Below are 14,332 nucleotides of genomic sequence, written 5' to 3' on the forward strand. Positions count from 1 at the left end.
GGAGAGAGTTGTATCATGTCCCTAGTTTAGTATATTAAGTGTGTGCAAACAGAAACTACACCGAGGACAGTTTCCTTGGATTAACCTGGAGATACACATTGGTTTTTTACCTATGATAAAATTGCTTTTACTGGTGTAATTTGATTTAGGCCTGCAATGGAGGAAAGTATATATTGGATTTTTTTTTTAAATACCACGGTGTTTGCATTATGGATCTCATGGCAATTCTCTGAAGAAGTGAGAAGGAGTGCAGATTTTCTTTTCATGGTGCTATTAGCTTTGTGATAAAACAGGTTTGTAAACCTGGCCTTAGTGAAGTATCTGTGTAGTAAGGAGAGGGAGAAGGGGGCAAGCTGTCTCTGCAAACAGCGGTTCTGTGTCTGATGGCAAAATCCGTCACCCACATTCTCCTCAGCAAAACTGTCCTTCTGGTGTACAAACTCTGCCCACAGCCCTTTGACATAAATGATTAGTAAATCTGCATCTGAATGCTTTCAGTAAAGGCAGAGAAGGCTCTAGGATCATGTTCCTGCTGTGCAATTGCCCACTCACCTTTCACTGTTGATCGCTAGCTTAGGTAAATTTTTGTTGTCTGCCATTAATTCCCCAGCATGCCACTGTAATGTGCGTACCTCTAGATCAATTCTCCCTCTAAAATCACTCTTTCTTTTTCAGCACTTCAACAAGTTCCCAGTCTATAATATACATCCCACAGGACATTGTTAGAGCAAAGGAAATTATTGCACAAATCAACACCCTGAAAACGCAAGTCAGTTACTATGCAGAAAGGCTGTCAAGAGCTGCCAAGGATAGATCAGCTAATGGCCTTGAAAGAACACTTGCTATCCTGGCAGACAAGGTAGGAGAATAATTCATTTCCCCACTGAAGCACAGTTTATTTTTTTTTTCTGTCTTTAGTAGGATTTCTTAAAACATCTATTTTACCTTGTTCAGTAGTGTGTTGTAACATGTGCAGTCCCAAAGAAAAAAAACTAGATCAACCTTTAAAATTTCCTGCTTTTATTTAGGCTGTCTCCTACTTTTCACACTCTTGCCTTCACCTCCTCTTGAGAGTGCAGTGGAGAGCAATGTCCTCTGATTCCCTCTATTCATTCATCATATTCCAGTAATGTGCATTCTTCACTTTCTTTTATATCCTTTTTTCCATAACCACCTGGGATGTTTTAATGCTCTGAGTCATCTGTCAAGCAGCAGCAACTGTGCAAAAGTTAGTGAAACAATTCTGTATTTTTCCACTGGTGAAATAAGGAATAATGGTGACACAACCTTTGCTTGAATTATAGAGATGTAAACCAGTTATTTCTTGTTGTGTGCTAACAAAAACCAGACTGGACCCACAGCTGAACACAATCTTACAGGAAGAAAAAAAACCAAATGGAGTTTTACTGACCCATTCTGTCCTTGAGGCAGATCTGAACATTGTAAACAGCAGCAGTGGCCAGTCAACTTAATATAAATTGTCCCAATGGAGGTGATATGAATATAACTTTGTAGAGTGCAAAAAATAACGTGACCTCATGTAAATGTATTATTTATTCCCTCTGAGTATAACTGATCTGTGTATAATAACTGATCTACAGCTGGATAATGTGTATATATAATGTAGTAAAGTCCTGTTTCCTTTTTTTTTTTAATAGACGCACAGGCCACATAGTTTTCATATTCATATAATTTATAGAAATTCTTTAATACAACACCACTAAATAAGATGGGGAACAGGAAAAATTAGTGGTTTTACCTTCAGCCCTCGTTTTAAGTGTTGTTATGATTCCAGATGCGATGATGGGGGTGAAGCTTGGTCTCTCTGGTGCGGCAACTCTTGTGTGGAGTGTAAAAATTGTATAATCATAGAATATATTGGCTTGGAAGGGACTCATCAGGGTCATCTAACTCCTGGCCCTGCACAGGACACCCCAAGAGTCACACCATGTGCCCAAGGGTATTGTCCAAACACATCTTGAACTCTGTCAGGCTTGATGCTGTGACCACTTCCCTGGGAAGCCTGTTCCAGTGCCCAAACACTGGACGTGTGTCTGCACATTGTTCTAAGCTTTTGTCAAATGAAGTGCAGATAAAGGTGAACTGCACATTCCTTAGTGAAATTTTCAAAAATTGCAAGGTTAATGTAGTGGTACAGACTCTGGAAATGCACCATTTGTGTTTTGGGATCCTATACTGTGTTTTAAGGACATTCTGTAAAATTTTTCTAAAGGTACCTTTTACAGAATACTAGTCCTTTTTTGCTTTCTGTGAAAAAATACAGTATAAATTGTGTATGGAATAATGAAAAGTTTTTGAAATGTGGAGGTTTTATTGCTTTTTAGACCCGGCAACTTGTCACAGTCTGTGACTGCAAGCTGTTGGCAAATTCAATACATGGACTGAATGCTGCAAGGCCAGACTATATAGCTTCAAAAGCATCTCCAACCTCTGGAGAAGGGGAACAAGTCATGCTGAGAAATGATCAAGATACACTTGTGGCCAGATGGACAGGAAGAAATAGCCGATCTTCTCTGCAGGTGGATTGGCATGAAGAGGAATGGGTATGTTCCCTTAGTGGAATGATGAATACTTTCTTCTTTTTACTTTTGTTTGCTGTGTTCTTCTTTGACAAGCTCTGTAGCTGCTCACCAGATATAGGATCGGTATTTAGGAGATTGGTCAACTAGTGAAAAAATGACCTCTATCCTATGCTCAGTTACTCCTTGGTGTGGGAATACAAACAGGCCTTAATAAATATTTCTGGGTCTCCTAAACAGTGGAAATTGTTACAGTGGGTGCATAGCTTCTTTGAGATCAGTTCCAAGGGAAAGTAAATAGCTTTTAAAGTAAAAAAAACCTGACCATACTACAATGGGCTTTTGCACTTCTCCAAAATAAGATGTGTTTTGTCTGTTAGCTATACAAGTCAGCCTTCCTATTTTTATTCTCATCTAACTGTTTATAACTTGTAGTCTGTCACTGTTCTGGCTATGAAGAGCATTTTAAAACTGTTTGCACAAAGTATTCAAATGGTTTCCTTACCACCCTGACAATCAAAATGAGAGTTGGACTGTGTAAATTCTGTCATTGTGAAATATAAAGAGAAATTAATTAAATCTCACAAATAGTTAGGATTAATTAAAACAGTTATGAATATTGTGAAATACCAATTTTTAAAAAAGATCCAATTCATTTTGGAAATGGTTCCTTGCTAGTTTCAATTATTTTGGCATACTTTGACTTACAGTCCAAGTCACAGTAATGAGATATGAATAAAGCTAATTCAGTTATTTAGACAGTACTATAATACAGTAATTTTATCTGTTGTTCACTGAGTTATATAGAAAAAAAGATGTGTGATTGTATACAATTATTATGTCAAACATGAATTTCAAGAATAAACAATAGTGCCAATTGGAAATTGGAATAACATTGCAGGAAGAGGCACCTAAAATTGTTTGGCAAATTAACTTAGAAAATAACTTTGCAATTTAGCACATGAGTCGTGTCACTACATATTTTTGGCATGCTGGTATACATTATGTATCCATAATTTGTGTGTGCACGTATGTAACCATGATAGCCCAGAGGAGATTTTCAGAGGATTTGTGACTAGAACATAAGAGGAAATATATTACCAAGGGATTTGTTACCCAATGTCTCTTTTCTTTTTAAATTGAGAAGGAAATGTTTTCTTTTAAGGAGAAAGTTTGGTTGAATGTCGACAAAAGTCTAGAGTGTATTATACAGAGAGTGGACAAACTTCTCCAGAAGGAGCGCTTGCAAAGTGACAGCTGTGAAGATGTTTTCCAGTGTGACGTCAGCAGCACTAGTAAGAAAGGTAATCGGGACACTCGTGCCTACTGGATAAATCCAGAAGATTTAAATGAGACCTCATCATCCTCACCACCTTCATCATCCTCACCACCATCTTCATCCACACCATCCTGTGCATGCCATTCCCTCAGAAAGACAAGTGCGTATGCCAGACACTGCTTGTCACTGCTGCTCTCTTACTGTGCGCTGGCATAATTCCTTAGCCTCCCTTACATCCCTCCATGTGTTTTTAGTTCAGTGGTGGTGTTAAGCAGTGATGTAAGGCAGAAAGGGCTCTTTGTGTACTGGGCGTGCTAAGCCCATTACTTATTTTGACATAAGTGGTCTCAGTGAAATCCTTGCCAAATCCATTGATGACCGTGGCATTCGGTTTTCACTCTGGATGTTTTAAGCTGGTAAAACAGCTGTGTGTGTTAGCATATGTCAAACACCACCTCTAGCAGCTTTCCCGTTGGCTTCAGCTTCTTTGCAGCAATCAAAGCTTATTATAGTGAACCTCTTTAAAAGATAAATAGAACATGAGAGAAATGCAGGCACTACTGCAAAAGTTATGGTCCCAGCTGGGCTACCGAAGCATGGGAGGGAGCCAAGTAGTCCCATTAGATTGAGTTGAATTTGGATGAATTTACTGGATTTCAAAGCAAGTTTTAACAAAAATTGTCAAGAGCTGTGTTGCTGAGGCACTCAATTTTTTAGACTTCTTGTAGCTGGAAGGTAGGAATTGGCAGTGCAAGCTCTCAGTGGAATAATCCAATCTAAATTTGAGCTAAAAGTGGGTGCTGGATTGAACCCAGCATAAGGTGGTGAGCATGTGAATGAAAAATGTCTTTATCAGTTTAGATTGACATTTCTGCAGCTGTGCATTAGATTTCATAATTATGTCACCTACTTATATATTTGTTTGACTTATTCTCACATTCTTTACATGTGATCACTATGACTTGGGCACTTAATAGAGCAGATGGGCAAAGTAAAGCTTTAGAAAGATTGATCTGTGTTTTCATTTCCTTTTTACTGTTGTCTTATCGTTTGATGGCCCTTTGTCCCTTATGTGTGAATGTGACTTCATGTCCATCCCATTGTTAGTGTTGCAGTGCAAGGTGGTACCTTAAGAAAAAGAAAGAAAAATAAATGTTAATGTATTTTTGTGTAGCTTTGCACATGGTACATACAGTTTAGTCTCTTAAAAGACGGTGTTTTTCTAGATTAGACTGACATTTTTGTGTATTATAAAGGAATAGGAGAGTTGGTTCTTCTTTCAGAATATGTACTCAATCTTTGACTAAATTTCTTCTACCAGTTTGGTACCTATAAATGTTTTTATTTGCTAGGTAGTTTACATAAAATTTTATAGGTATGTACATGAAAGTTTAATCAGTAACCTTCAATGTTCATGTCAGTGATTAAAAGTTGTGGATTTTTAATTTGAATATTAAAAAGAATAGAAAAAATCTGTGATGGGTTATATCAGAAGCTTTTCCCAAGAGAATTTGATGCTGAAAACATCTTAGAACAATAATTTTCTTTCATTTTCAGTAGATATTTTAAATCTGCTCTGGATTTTGACACTTAGACTCTATGAATGTGGAATTGGCTGCATGTACTTACCGAAGATTGTGTTAGTGTAAAGAATTTCTTTAACCTTTCCCTGCTGTTCATGCAAAATAGCCAAAAAAAATCTTTCCATTTAATTTACAGAACCTGGGGCAGAAACATTAAATCAAGAAGTGTACCCAGTTTTAAAGCTAAGGGACTTGCTGCCATTTCCCAGTGCTACCTAATTGTTAGGAATCTCTAAAGTCTGACTGTCAACCAATGTTGAGTGAATTTAACTTGAAAAATCCCGAAGAGGGAATCCTGTTTCTTAGGTATCTGGTGCAAACACTGTTCATAAGTCTGCTTATTGCAGAGGGGTTGGACAGCTTGATCTTCCCACTGAAGTGAGTGTGGAATACTCATAGACTTGGTTGTGTTAAATATTTCAGAAATTGTATAACAGAATTTTGACTAAGGTAGCAAAGTACAGTTTCTTTATTACTCTTTCGGTGTGGGTTCCTTAATGTCATTTTCTGTTAAGTGTGTTGAACTTACTGCTAGTCTTTTGCTCTTCTGTTTAGCAGCCTTACTGCCAGCTTATTCTATAATTGCAGTAAACCAGTGGTTCTCAAATTGTGCCCTGTGGATCACTGGGGATTGACGGGTAATCCACAGTGAGCTAGCAGGTACTGGCTTTCCTCCAAGTCCCCATCCAGGTGATCCTCTGATCAGGAACAATGGAGTGGAGGAGACAGCCCATGCCCTTGGTGCCTGCGGGCAACCAAGTATTTCTGCTGAGCTCCTCTTCACTCAGTGGAAGTGTTTGAGAACCCTGGCATTGAGCGTTTGAGTTGCTTATATTTGACTGTGTTGCTGCTCCTTAATCATGCATGTTGCCCCTCCATTTCTGTGCAGATTGCAGCCCCACTCCGGAAGAATCTGGCCCAGGTATGTGCATTCATGGCTTCTGCTTCTTCTGAAAATTGCAGGGGTTTGTTCACAGTTAACTGAACAAGTGCCTTACTGTTAAGATTGACCATTCTGAAATGGTAATGCTCTGTAGTGCCACATGAGTTACCTCAGCTGTTGAGAAGTTATTATTTCCTAAGAGTACAGGGGGCATATGTTAACTTCTCATGTCCAGGTATGTGAGAGCACTTGTTCATGGCCTCTTTGGTTTTTCCAATTGATGTGTTTTAGCAAACGGATGTAGGTGACAATGGTTTGAGGCCTGTTCCAATGTCATTGAAATCTGTGGAAGTCTGACATCTCAGACATTTCAGACATGCCCTTTCATATGTGCTGTTGAGCTGGCCTTTCTGAATGAGAACTTGAGCAGAATAAGGAGCAGCCAAAAAGGCTGATGGAAAATCTCTGTTGTGGGTATGCACCAAGCAGTGTTGGGCATTGGAAGTCAAATGTTTCAGAATACAAAATTTAGGTGTCTTGTCCCACTGTTAGCCTTCTTTCTTCTGTCCTTGTACTTCCATACACATTTACAAGGTCTGAATAACATACCTCTTCAATACCACTCTTTCCTGGGTAGATGTCTGTAGTTTCTTCCATTTGAGAGTAGTTTAATCTGAGTTCACTTAAGGTTCAGTCTTTGAACTGTTACAGCGTGGGCTCCTGGGTTTAGTGTAACCAAAGGGAAATAAAGCCTCAGTGCAGTTACAATTTTTGTTTTCACAAAATATATTAAAGTTGTTTTCAGCTACCCACCATTTTCTTCTATCATTGAGAAAATATTTTTAATCAATAAATAACTCCACGAGTTTTTAATTCTTGGAACATCACTTTAGTTTTTGCAAAATACGAATGTGGTCCATAAATATATGTATTTTTTACTTTTAAAATGAGTAATTAAAAGCAGTCAGGTCACTCCAACTTGGTACCCACATACACCCAAACCTGCATATTAAACTTAAGTGGCTGAAGCTGCAGTGTGTAATGAAACACTTAAGTGCCTGTTTAAGTGGGTTCCTGATTATACTTTACTGGATCAGGGGTACGTAACTACCACTTACTTAATAAGTCTCTTTTTTAGAGATCATGAGTCATTGCAGCCTTGACCTAGATCAAGGGCAAGTGTGGGTAGACAGTACTTTGATTTATGGATGCTAGGTTTTTTTAATATGAAAAGACTAAAAATATCTTTTCAAGTCTCTAGAGGACAGATGTTTTCATAATATTTTACTTCTCTGTAGAAGAGAGACCCTTAGGGGGCAAAAATCAAAACCTTATCTCTCTCTTCTTCCCTCCTTCCCTCACTCCCACCCCCTTGCCTCTTCCTTCAAAATGCCACATTTGAAAATGTATTTTAAGGTATGACTTTGGTCAGCAGCAATCATAAGAAAAATAGCAAAAACTTATAGGACCAAGTCTGACCCTTAGTTAACAGCCAGAATTCAGTTGCAGTTGTCTGAGTGTAGTCTGCAGGATTTGTCTATTGCTGTACAACATAAAATGTTTAAAGCAAATGACAGGCATCCTTATGTTTTGTGCAATGCCAGTTTTTAAATGGAGCAACTTACAACATGAGCTAGAAACCTCTGATTAAAAAGCAGGATTTGTGTCCCAGACATACCAACAGCTAGCTTGGACTAGGTCTCTGGCTGTTGTATATCTGTAACACCTTGTTGCATCTCCGTTGTTTCAAACCCTATGTCAAATCATCTTATCTATGCATCTGCTCAGTGGAGTCTATAATAGTTTTAAAAAAATCATCTCATAGAACATAACAGCAGAGCTCAGAGTAGAGTTCATATTAGAATTAGAATTAGAGCCTTGTGCTGTTTGAAGGTGCCATTGATTGATTTGATAGAAAATACACTTTTAGTAATAAAGTTCTGGTAGGAAAATTAATGAGGGGAAAACAGAAGAATAGGAGAATCCTGGTGAAAGCTGAACACTCAGAATTCTTTCACAGTTATTGAAATACTGAGACGTTCCAATCTGATTTGAACCTGGGAGTGCAATTACTTTTATTCCTGTCAACTACTATTCTGTCAACTACCATTGACTAAAAAATTAGAAGAACACAGGTGAAGTAGGTAGCAAAAAGCATTTAGAATTTTGCAGACTGACAAGGGTTTAGTTTTTTCATGGCTAAAATTTTAAACCAAGAGAATACACAGCACAGAGGATTTTTGCTCACTACCCTGGATGAGCCCCTGCATAGAATGTGACTATTGGGACAAAAAACCATCTTAACAATTGCTTTGTCTTCACCAGTGCACTTTGTGATTACCACAGGTAAACATATCTTTCAAATGAAGTGCTGCCAGACGCACTACAGTTTTAAATCTGCTCTGAGTTAGTAACTACAAACATATATGTACATCCAGGCAATGAGATGATGATGATACGCTGAGAGATATTTTCAGTTCTTTTTGTCATTCTCATTTGCTTATAGAAAAGCTCTTAAATGCAGTAAGAGAAACACTGTTATTGTCATCTCTGTTTTGCTTTCTAAGTGATCACAGGGCCATGTTGTGACATCTGACTAATTTTGAGAGAAAATACTTTATAAAACACAAGCTGTAATTCCTTGCCTGTTCTTTTGATGTTTCCTGCTTTTTTTATGGCAATGGAACAGAGCCAAACAAATTCCCCTATGTGTAGTTTATGAGGTTATCTATCTACCACATAGAACAAAAGCCAAAAGGATAGTTTTGTTAATCTTGTCAGTTATGTTTCTGTTAGCAGACTTCCAGGGTTCCCCTCTTTGGCTGGTTATCAAAGAAACATGTTACTAACTCTTAGTCCTGCCTTTGAGTCAACGTGTCAAACAACTTCCTTTCAGGGGCTTGAAGTGTCTCATTCATGCAGGTTTTGATCTGTACTTTGCCCTCTTCCTACAGCCAGCTGGGCTGGGAGTTGTGTGTGCTCTGTTTGTGAGCTCCAGTGCTTTTTAAAACTAAAACACATTGTTCTTCCCCTTAAAAAGGGAAGTGTTCTGTTTCAACCTTACATTAAGGAGGGCAAAACCAAAGCACTGTTCTATTTTCTTTTTATATTGCAGAGAGAATGGATTTTGGTATGGCATCTGAATAATTTTTTGTAAACTCATGGAAATTTTTTTAAATTGGTGGTAAGACAAAAGATGATAGAAGGATAGAAAAGAAATGAGCATGTGGGATATTTTAAGGCAGAGCAATCTCTTAGAGAGAAGGAATGGCACAATATTTGGGGTACTAAAATAGGAGTTGGGCAACCCAGTTTCATTTCTGTGCTTTCTGTGTAGGACCTTGAACAGAATCCCTCTGGGTCATATCATGTATTTCAGTGGAAGAAGAGCTCCAAAATACTTCCAAGGATCTGGATGACTCCCGTCTAAATCACTGTATTTAGTATTTCTTGTTAGCTCCCTCTAAACCTTTAAAACTACTCAGGAGACAGAAAACACTTAAAAGAGTACCTACATGAATTTCTCACCTCTCTGTCTTATTATTCTTATGCTACAAATGGGAGATAAGCAGTCTTGCCTCACTGAGGTGCAGTAAGGATCAGTAAGGTGGTGAGGCAGTTGAATGATATTCCTATGAGTCCACAAAAGATTCAAAGGCGAGATATTTGGGAAAAATCTCATTGACAGAAATGGCTAAGCAGATGTTCACTATTTCTGTAATCCAGTGGACTCTATGCTGTCTGTGTATGCACTGTGAAAGGGTGTGTTTGAACATGAACATGCAGTTATATACACTTCTGTATTCAGTTATTCATGTTTCTGTTATGATTTCCAAATCAGCCATTGATCAAATCAGCCTGTTCTGTGGGCACAGATCTGGGAACTTTTACATGGTCTGGAAAGTCATAACAGCCTTACAGAGTAAAATTCTCCATATTTTCCTCATGCAATAACTACTCTGTAAGATCACCGAATTATTACCAAGCATGGAATAACCATCCAGCCAAAATAAAATGAGCTCTAAATATGAATTATCAACAGCTTTGACTTGCAACAGGAAGTTTCTTTTCAATGTGTGTGTTTGTTTCAAATAAAAGTACTTCCAGTGCTGCTAATTTTTTTTTCTTTTAAGCAGGTGAATGGAGTGAAGCTCTTTATCCTTTGCTGACCACACTCACCGATTGTGTAGCCATGATGAGTGACAAGGCAAAGAAAGCCATGGTCTTTTTATTAATGCAGGACAGTGCCCCGACAATAGGGCTCTGCCTGAGCCTTCAGTATCGCAGGGATGTTGTCTTCTGTCAAACTGTAAGCAAGCAAATATGCATGATTTGATTGCACTTCCACATGCAGTGGGATTTATATGAAATTTGAAAGATTAATGTTTTTAGAACTTTTCGGATCTCTTCCTGGGTTTTACAGTGTGACCTCCCCTCACAAGTCGTGCTGTCCTGTCTTTACTGGTCACTTATATTCGTTTGACAATATAATAACTTACATGTCCCCTTGGATGTGCATTCATCATTTTTTAAAAACTTATTCCAGAACTAGTGAAATATAGTGCTGTATACAGAAATAACCTTTGCCTTTCAATGTCACCAAACTAAAAGCAGAAGTAAGATGTGAAAGAAGGGGGCAAAAAAGCTCATGAGCAGCAAGTGTAGTCCCTCAGCTACCTTTTGTTGTTTTCTGCATTGAGAAAGCCAATAGGACATATTGCACCTAAGGAGAGAAGTCCAGCTACAGGGAGAGAAATGAGTTCTGATTTTTTTTCCTAGAAATTCTGTTTTTGGAACTACTGGCATCTCTTATGTCAGGCAGGCACTGACTGGCAGGTGTCTGCACTAAAAAAACTTCCGCATTCCTTTTACCCACTTTCTTCCTTTGCTTCTGTAGTGCATCTACTTCCCTGTGAAATCAGTATCTCATTCATTCATTTCAAGCAGTTTATCTCTTGGACGTCATTTGGCAGGGCTTTTGTCCCAAAATGAAATATCAAAAATGTAAAACAAGTGACAGGACAAGAAGAAATGGCCTCAAGTTGTATCAGGAGTGGTTTAGATTAGATGCTAGGAAAAATTTCTTTGTGGAAAGGGTTGTCAAGCACTGGAACAGTCTGCCCAGGAAAGCGGTGGAATCACCATCCCTGGTGAATATCTTGCAACACTAGAGTTTAAATCTGCATAATGCAAACAGATACTGCAATTTTAAGCTTTCTCAAATGCCATTCTTAAAAAACCAATAATTTATTTATACTATCAAAATTTGTGGCCTGGAACCAGCTGTGTTGATTTTCCATCTGAGACTAAAACAATTCACTCTTTTGTAATTCATAAGTTGTAGGCCCTACCACAAGTGATCATGTCCTGAAAACAAATAGATGCAAGACATACAGCAGTGCCATTTTGAGAAAGCTTGTGAGATGAAAACAGAGTGCCCTGAATCTGATTTTATGAATTTTTGGGGGTTTGTTTGTTGGTTGTCTCTCTTCAGCAAGGAAAAGAAGAGTGATGATTAAGGGAAAAGAGCATCTGTCAAACAGATTTTATGGCACCTCTTATAAGTGATACTGTTTTTGTATGGGGCTGAAGTGCTTTTTTTATCTAGAATCACTTCATTCTTGTCCGTTTTCTCTCTCACAGCTGACAGCTCTCATTTGCGGTTTCATTATCAAGCTGAGGAACTGCCTGCATGACGATGGATTTCTAAGACAACTCTACACCATTGGCTTGCTGGCACAGTTTGAGAGCCTGCTGAGCACTTACGGTAAAGGCACGGGGCCAGTGGGTGTGATTATCTGTCGAGTCAGCAAATTCTGCATTGAATTGGCTATAGCAAAATAGGAGTGTTTGGAACAATCCGCAGCTCAGCTACAAAATGATTTTGAAAACTGAAATGCAAAGCTAGATTATATCTGGGAGTAATTAATTAGCTAACAACTCTAAATTTCTTTGCACTTAGTTGAATTACTTCTAAAAGATAAAGTGTACCTGTCTTATAATGTCAAAGGTTTAAGAAAGACTAAAACATGTCACGGTGGTATTTTTTTTTTCAGAAAATAAATGGATTAAAGTTCTGGCGAAGTGGGAGAAACTGTGCCCAAAATATGCTTTTTGAATTTTCTTGACCTTCTGTAGTCTTACAGTACAAAATGAGGTTGAAGAGAGAATATAAAAAGGAAAAGTACTTCACTTCAAAACATTTCACTCCTGTGTTTGAACAGCCATCTGGATGCCACTTAGGGAATGCTTTACCTGTCAAATCCAGAATACCTTGTAGCCTTTCTGACACGAAGGGTATCATGGCTCTGACAATGCTGAGAAGTACTTACTAATATCATCTAAATTGGAAAATCAGCGTGTAAGCTACTTGAAAAACAGTCATCTGGACTGTTGTAGATAATTGGTGTTTTCTAAACCTGCTGAGCCCACAAAGTCAGTCACGACGTCTGTAGGTCAAGGGGGAGGCCTGGGCTGCATGACCTCTTCATCTGTGGAACTTCTTAATGGAGTGATGACCTACTGTCATCATCAGATTGATAAAGGCAAGTTGTACATAACAAATAATGATTATGATTCGCTTTTTACTCTTTGATTTAGGTGAGGAGCTGGCAATGCTGGAGGACATGAGTTTGGGAATCATGGACTTGAGGAATGTAACCTTTAAAGTAACTCAGGCTACATCAAATACATCTACTGACATGCTGCCAGTCATCACTGGGAATCGGTAAAAAAAAATCAAATATACTTTACTCTGGATGAGATGGGGATATGCCAAAATTTAGCTTTTTCTACCCAAGTTGTAGGACAGCTGCTATATTAATGAGCAAAGCAAAAGCAGCTTTTGTTATGAAGTTAGCAAAACTAAATGTCCATGAGGATGTAGTATCAACATTACAGGTTGCTGCAGGTTTATTTTTAAACTAGAATAGATCTTCTGATTGGGAGCAAGCTGTAACAGTTCCTTAAAATCAGTATTGATTGATACTTGGTTTTTATTGTGTTATACACTTGTTATTTATTTATATAAGAACATAATAGTTTTATTATGTTCTAGATGTTATCACTCTTTATGTAAATAACATGTTCTTGGAATGTAGCTTTTTGATCTTTGTGACTAATAGCTGTTTACTTCTTTTCAGTGATGGATTTAATGTGAGGATCCCTCTGCCAAGCGCCTTGTTCGATTTGTTGCCGCGAGAGATTCAAAGTGGCATGTTACTGAGGGTTCAGCCTGTTCTTTTCAATGTGGGAATCAATGAGCAGCAAACCTTAGCAGAGAAGTATGTATTTAGTCATGCAAGCTCAACCTTAATGGCAGTTTGGCAGTGGAACTGTGTCGCTCTGTAATTGCACTGTTGCAGTACTAACAGTGAGTCAGTTTCTCCAACACACAAAAAAGGGAATAACAAATGAAGCTGTCAGATGCCGAAAAAATGAAAGGAGGTCCTTCTTTATGTGCCACGTAGCTGTGAAGCTTCTTACCTCATGGGTTTGAGACTAGTACAGGTTTATGTGGTTCAGAAGTGAATTTACAGATGAGGAAATCTGTCATGGGCTATTTAACACAGGGGTGCTGCTTGTGACTTTATACATCTGTGAGAGATCATTCTGAGTATTGCTGTGTATTTGCTCTCTTGGTTTTTCACTGTCCTCTAGACTCCCTCTTCTGGTCACTGTCAAAAACCTGGATAATGGTCAAGATGGACCTTGATTTTAGCATATCCTTGTAGTGTTTATATAATGCAAAATTGCTTTTGTAAAGCTGAAAAATATGTAATTATATTTGCTCTGGAAACTGCTCAGTTTTGGAAGAGCCACCAGAGCTTCCTGCTGTTGTGGCCATATCCTTTAAAGAGTACGTTGACAGAGCACTGCTCTAATGGAGAACTCCAGTGAAGTCAGGCACGTGCATATTGTGACAGCAGCCTTGGTACTGGGGTGGAATATGCACTGTGATGGTGGGCAACTAGAAGAAGTCTAACAAAAGCATTCCAGCAATTACTGTTGTCCTATATTGCCTATAAAGGTGACTAGCACAGATGTC

The 14,332-nt window shown here is 38.4% G+C and overlaps 1 protein-coding gene across 13 annotated transcripts in view; it reads left to right on the plus strand.

Moving 5' to 3' along the window:
* Window positions 1-14,332, plus strand: part of INPP4A (inositol polyphosphate-4-phosphatase type I A) — a 124,222-nt gene that overhangs the window by 93,020 nt on the left and 16,870 nt on the right. For 7 of the 13 annotated variants that reach the window (XM_032679577.1, XM_032679578.1, XM_032679576.1 and 4 more), the window contains 8 exons: window positions 676-859; window positions 2,346-2,564; window positions 3,706-3,979; window positions 6,292-6,324; window positions 10,422-10,594; window positions 11,929-12,052; window positions 12,886-13,012; window positions 13,428-13,568. In XM_032679577.1, coding sequence (XP_032535468.1) covers window positions 676-859; window positions 2,346-2,564; window positions 3,706-3,979; window positions 6,292-6,324; window positions 10,422-10,594; window positions 11,929-12,052; window positions 12,886-13,012; window positions 13,428-13,568 — 1,275 coding nt within the window. Of the gene's footprint in view, window positions 1-675; window positions 860-2,345; window positions 2,565-3,705; window positions 3,980-6,291; window positions 6,325-10,418; window positions 10,595-11,928; window positions 12,053-12,885; window positions 13,013-13,427; window positions 13,569-14,332 lie in introns of all 13 variants that reach the window. The other 6 variants (XM_032679583.1, XM_032679585.1, XM_032679580.1 and 3 more) reach the window with 2 other exon arrangements.

This window comes from Chiroxiphia lanceolata, chromosome 2, assembly GCF_009829145.1.
Source record: "Chiroxiphia lanceolata isolate bChiLan1 chromosome 2, bChiLan1.pri, whole genome shotgun sequence".
Classification (NCBI taxonomy): Eukaryota; Metazoa; Chordata; class Aves; order Passeriformes; family Pipridae; genus Chiroxiphia; species Chiroxiphia lanceolata.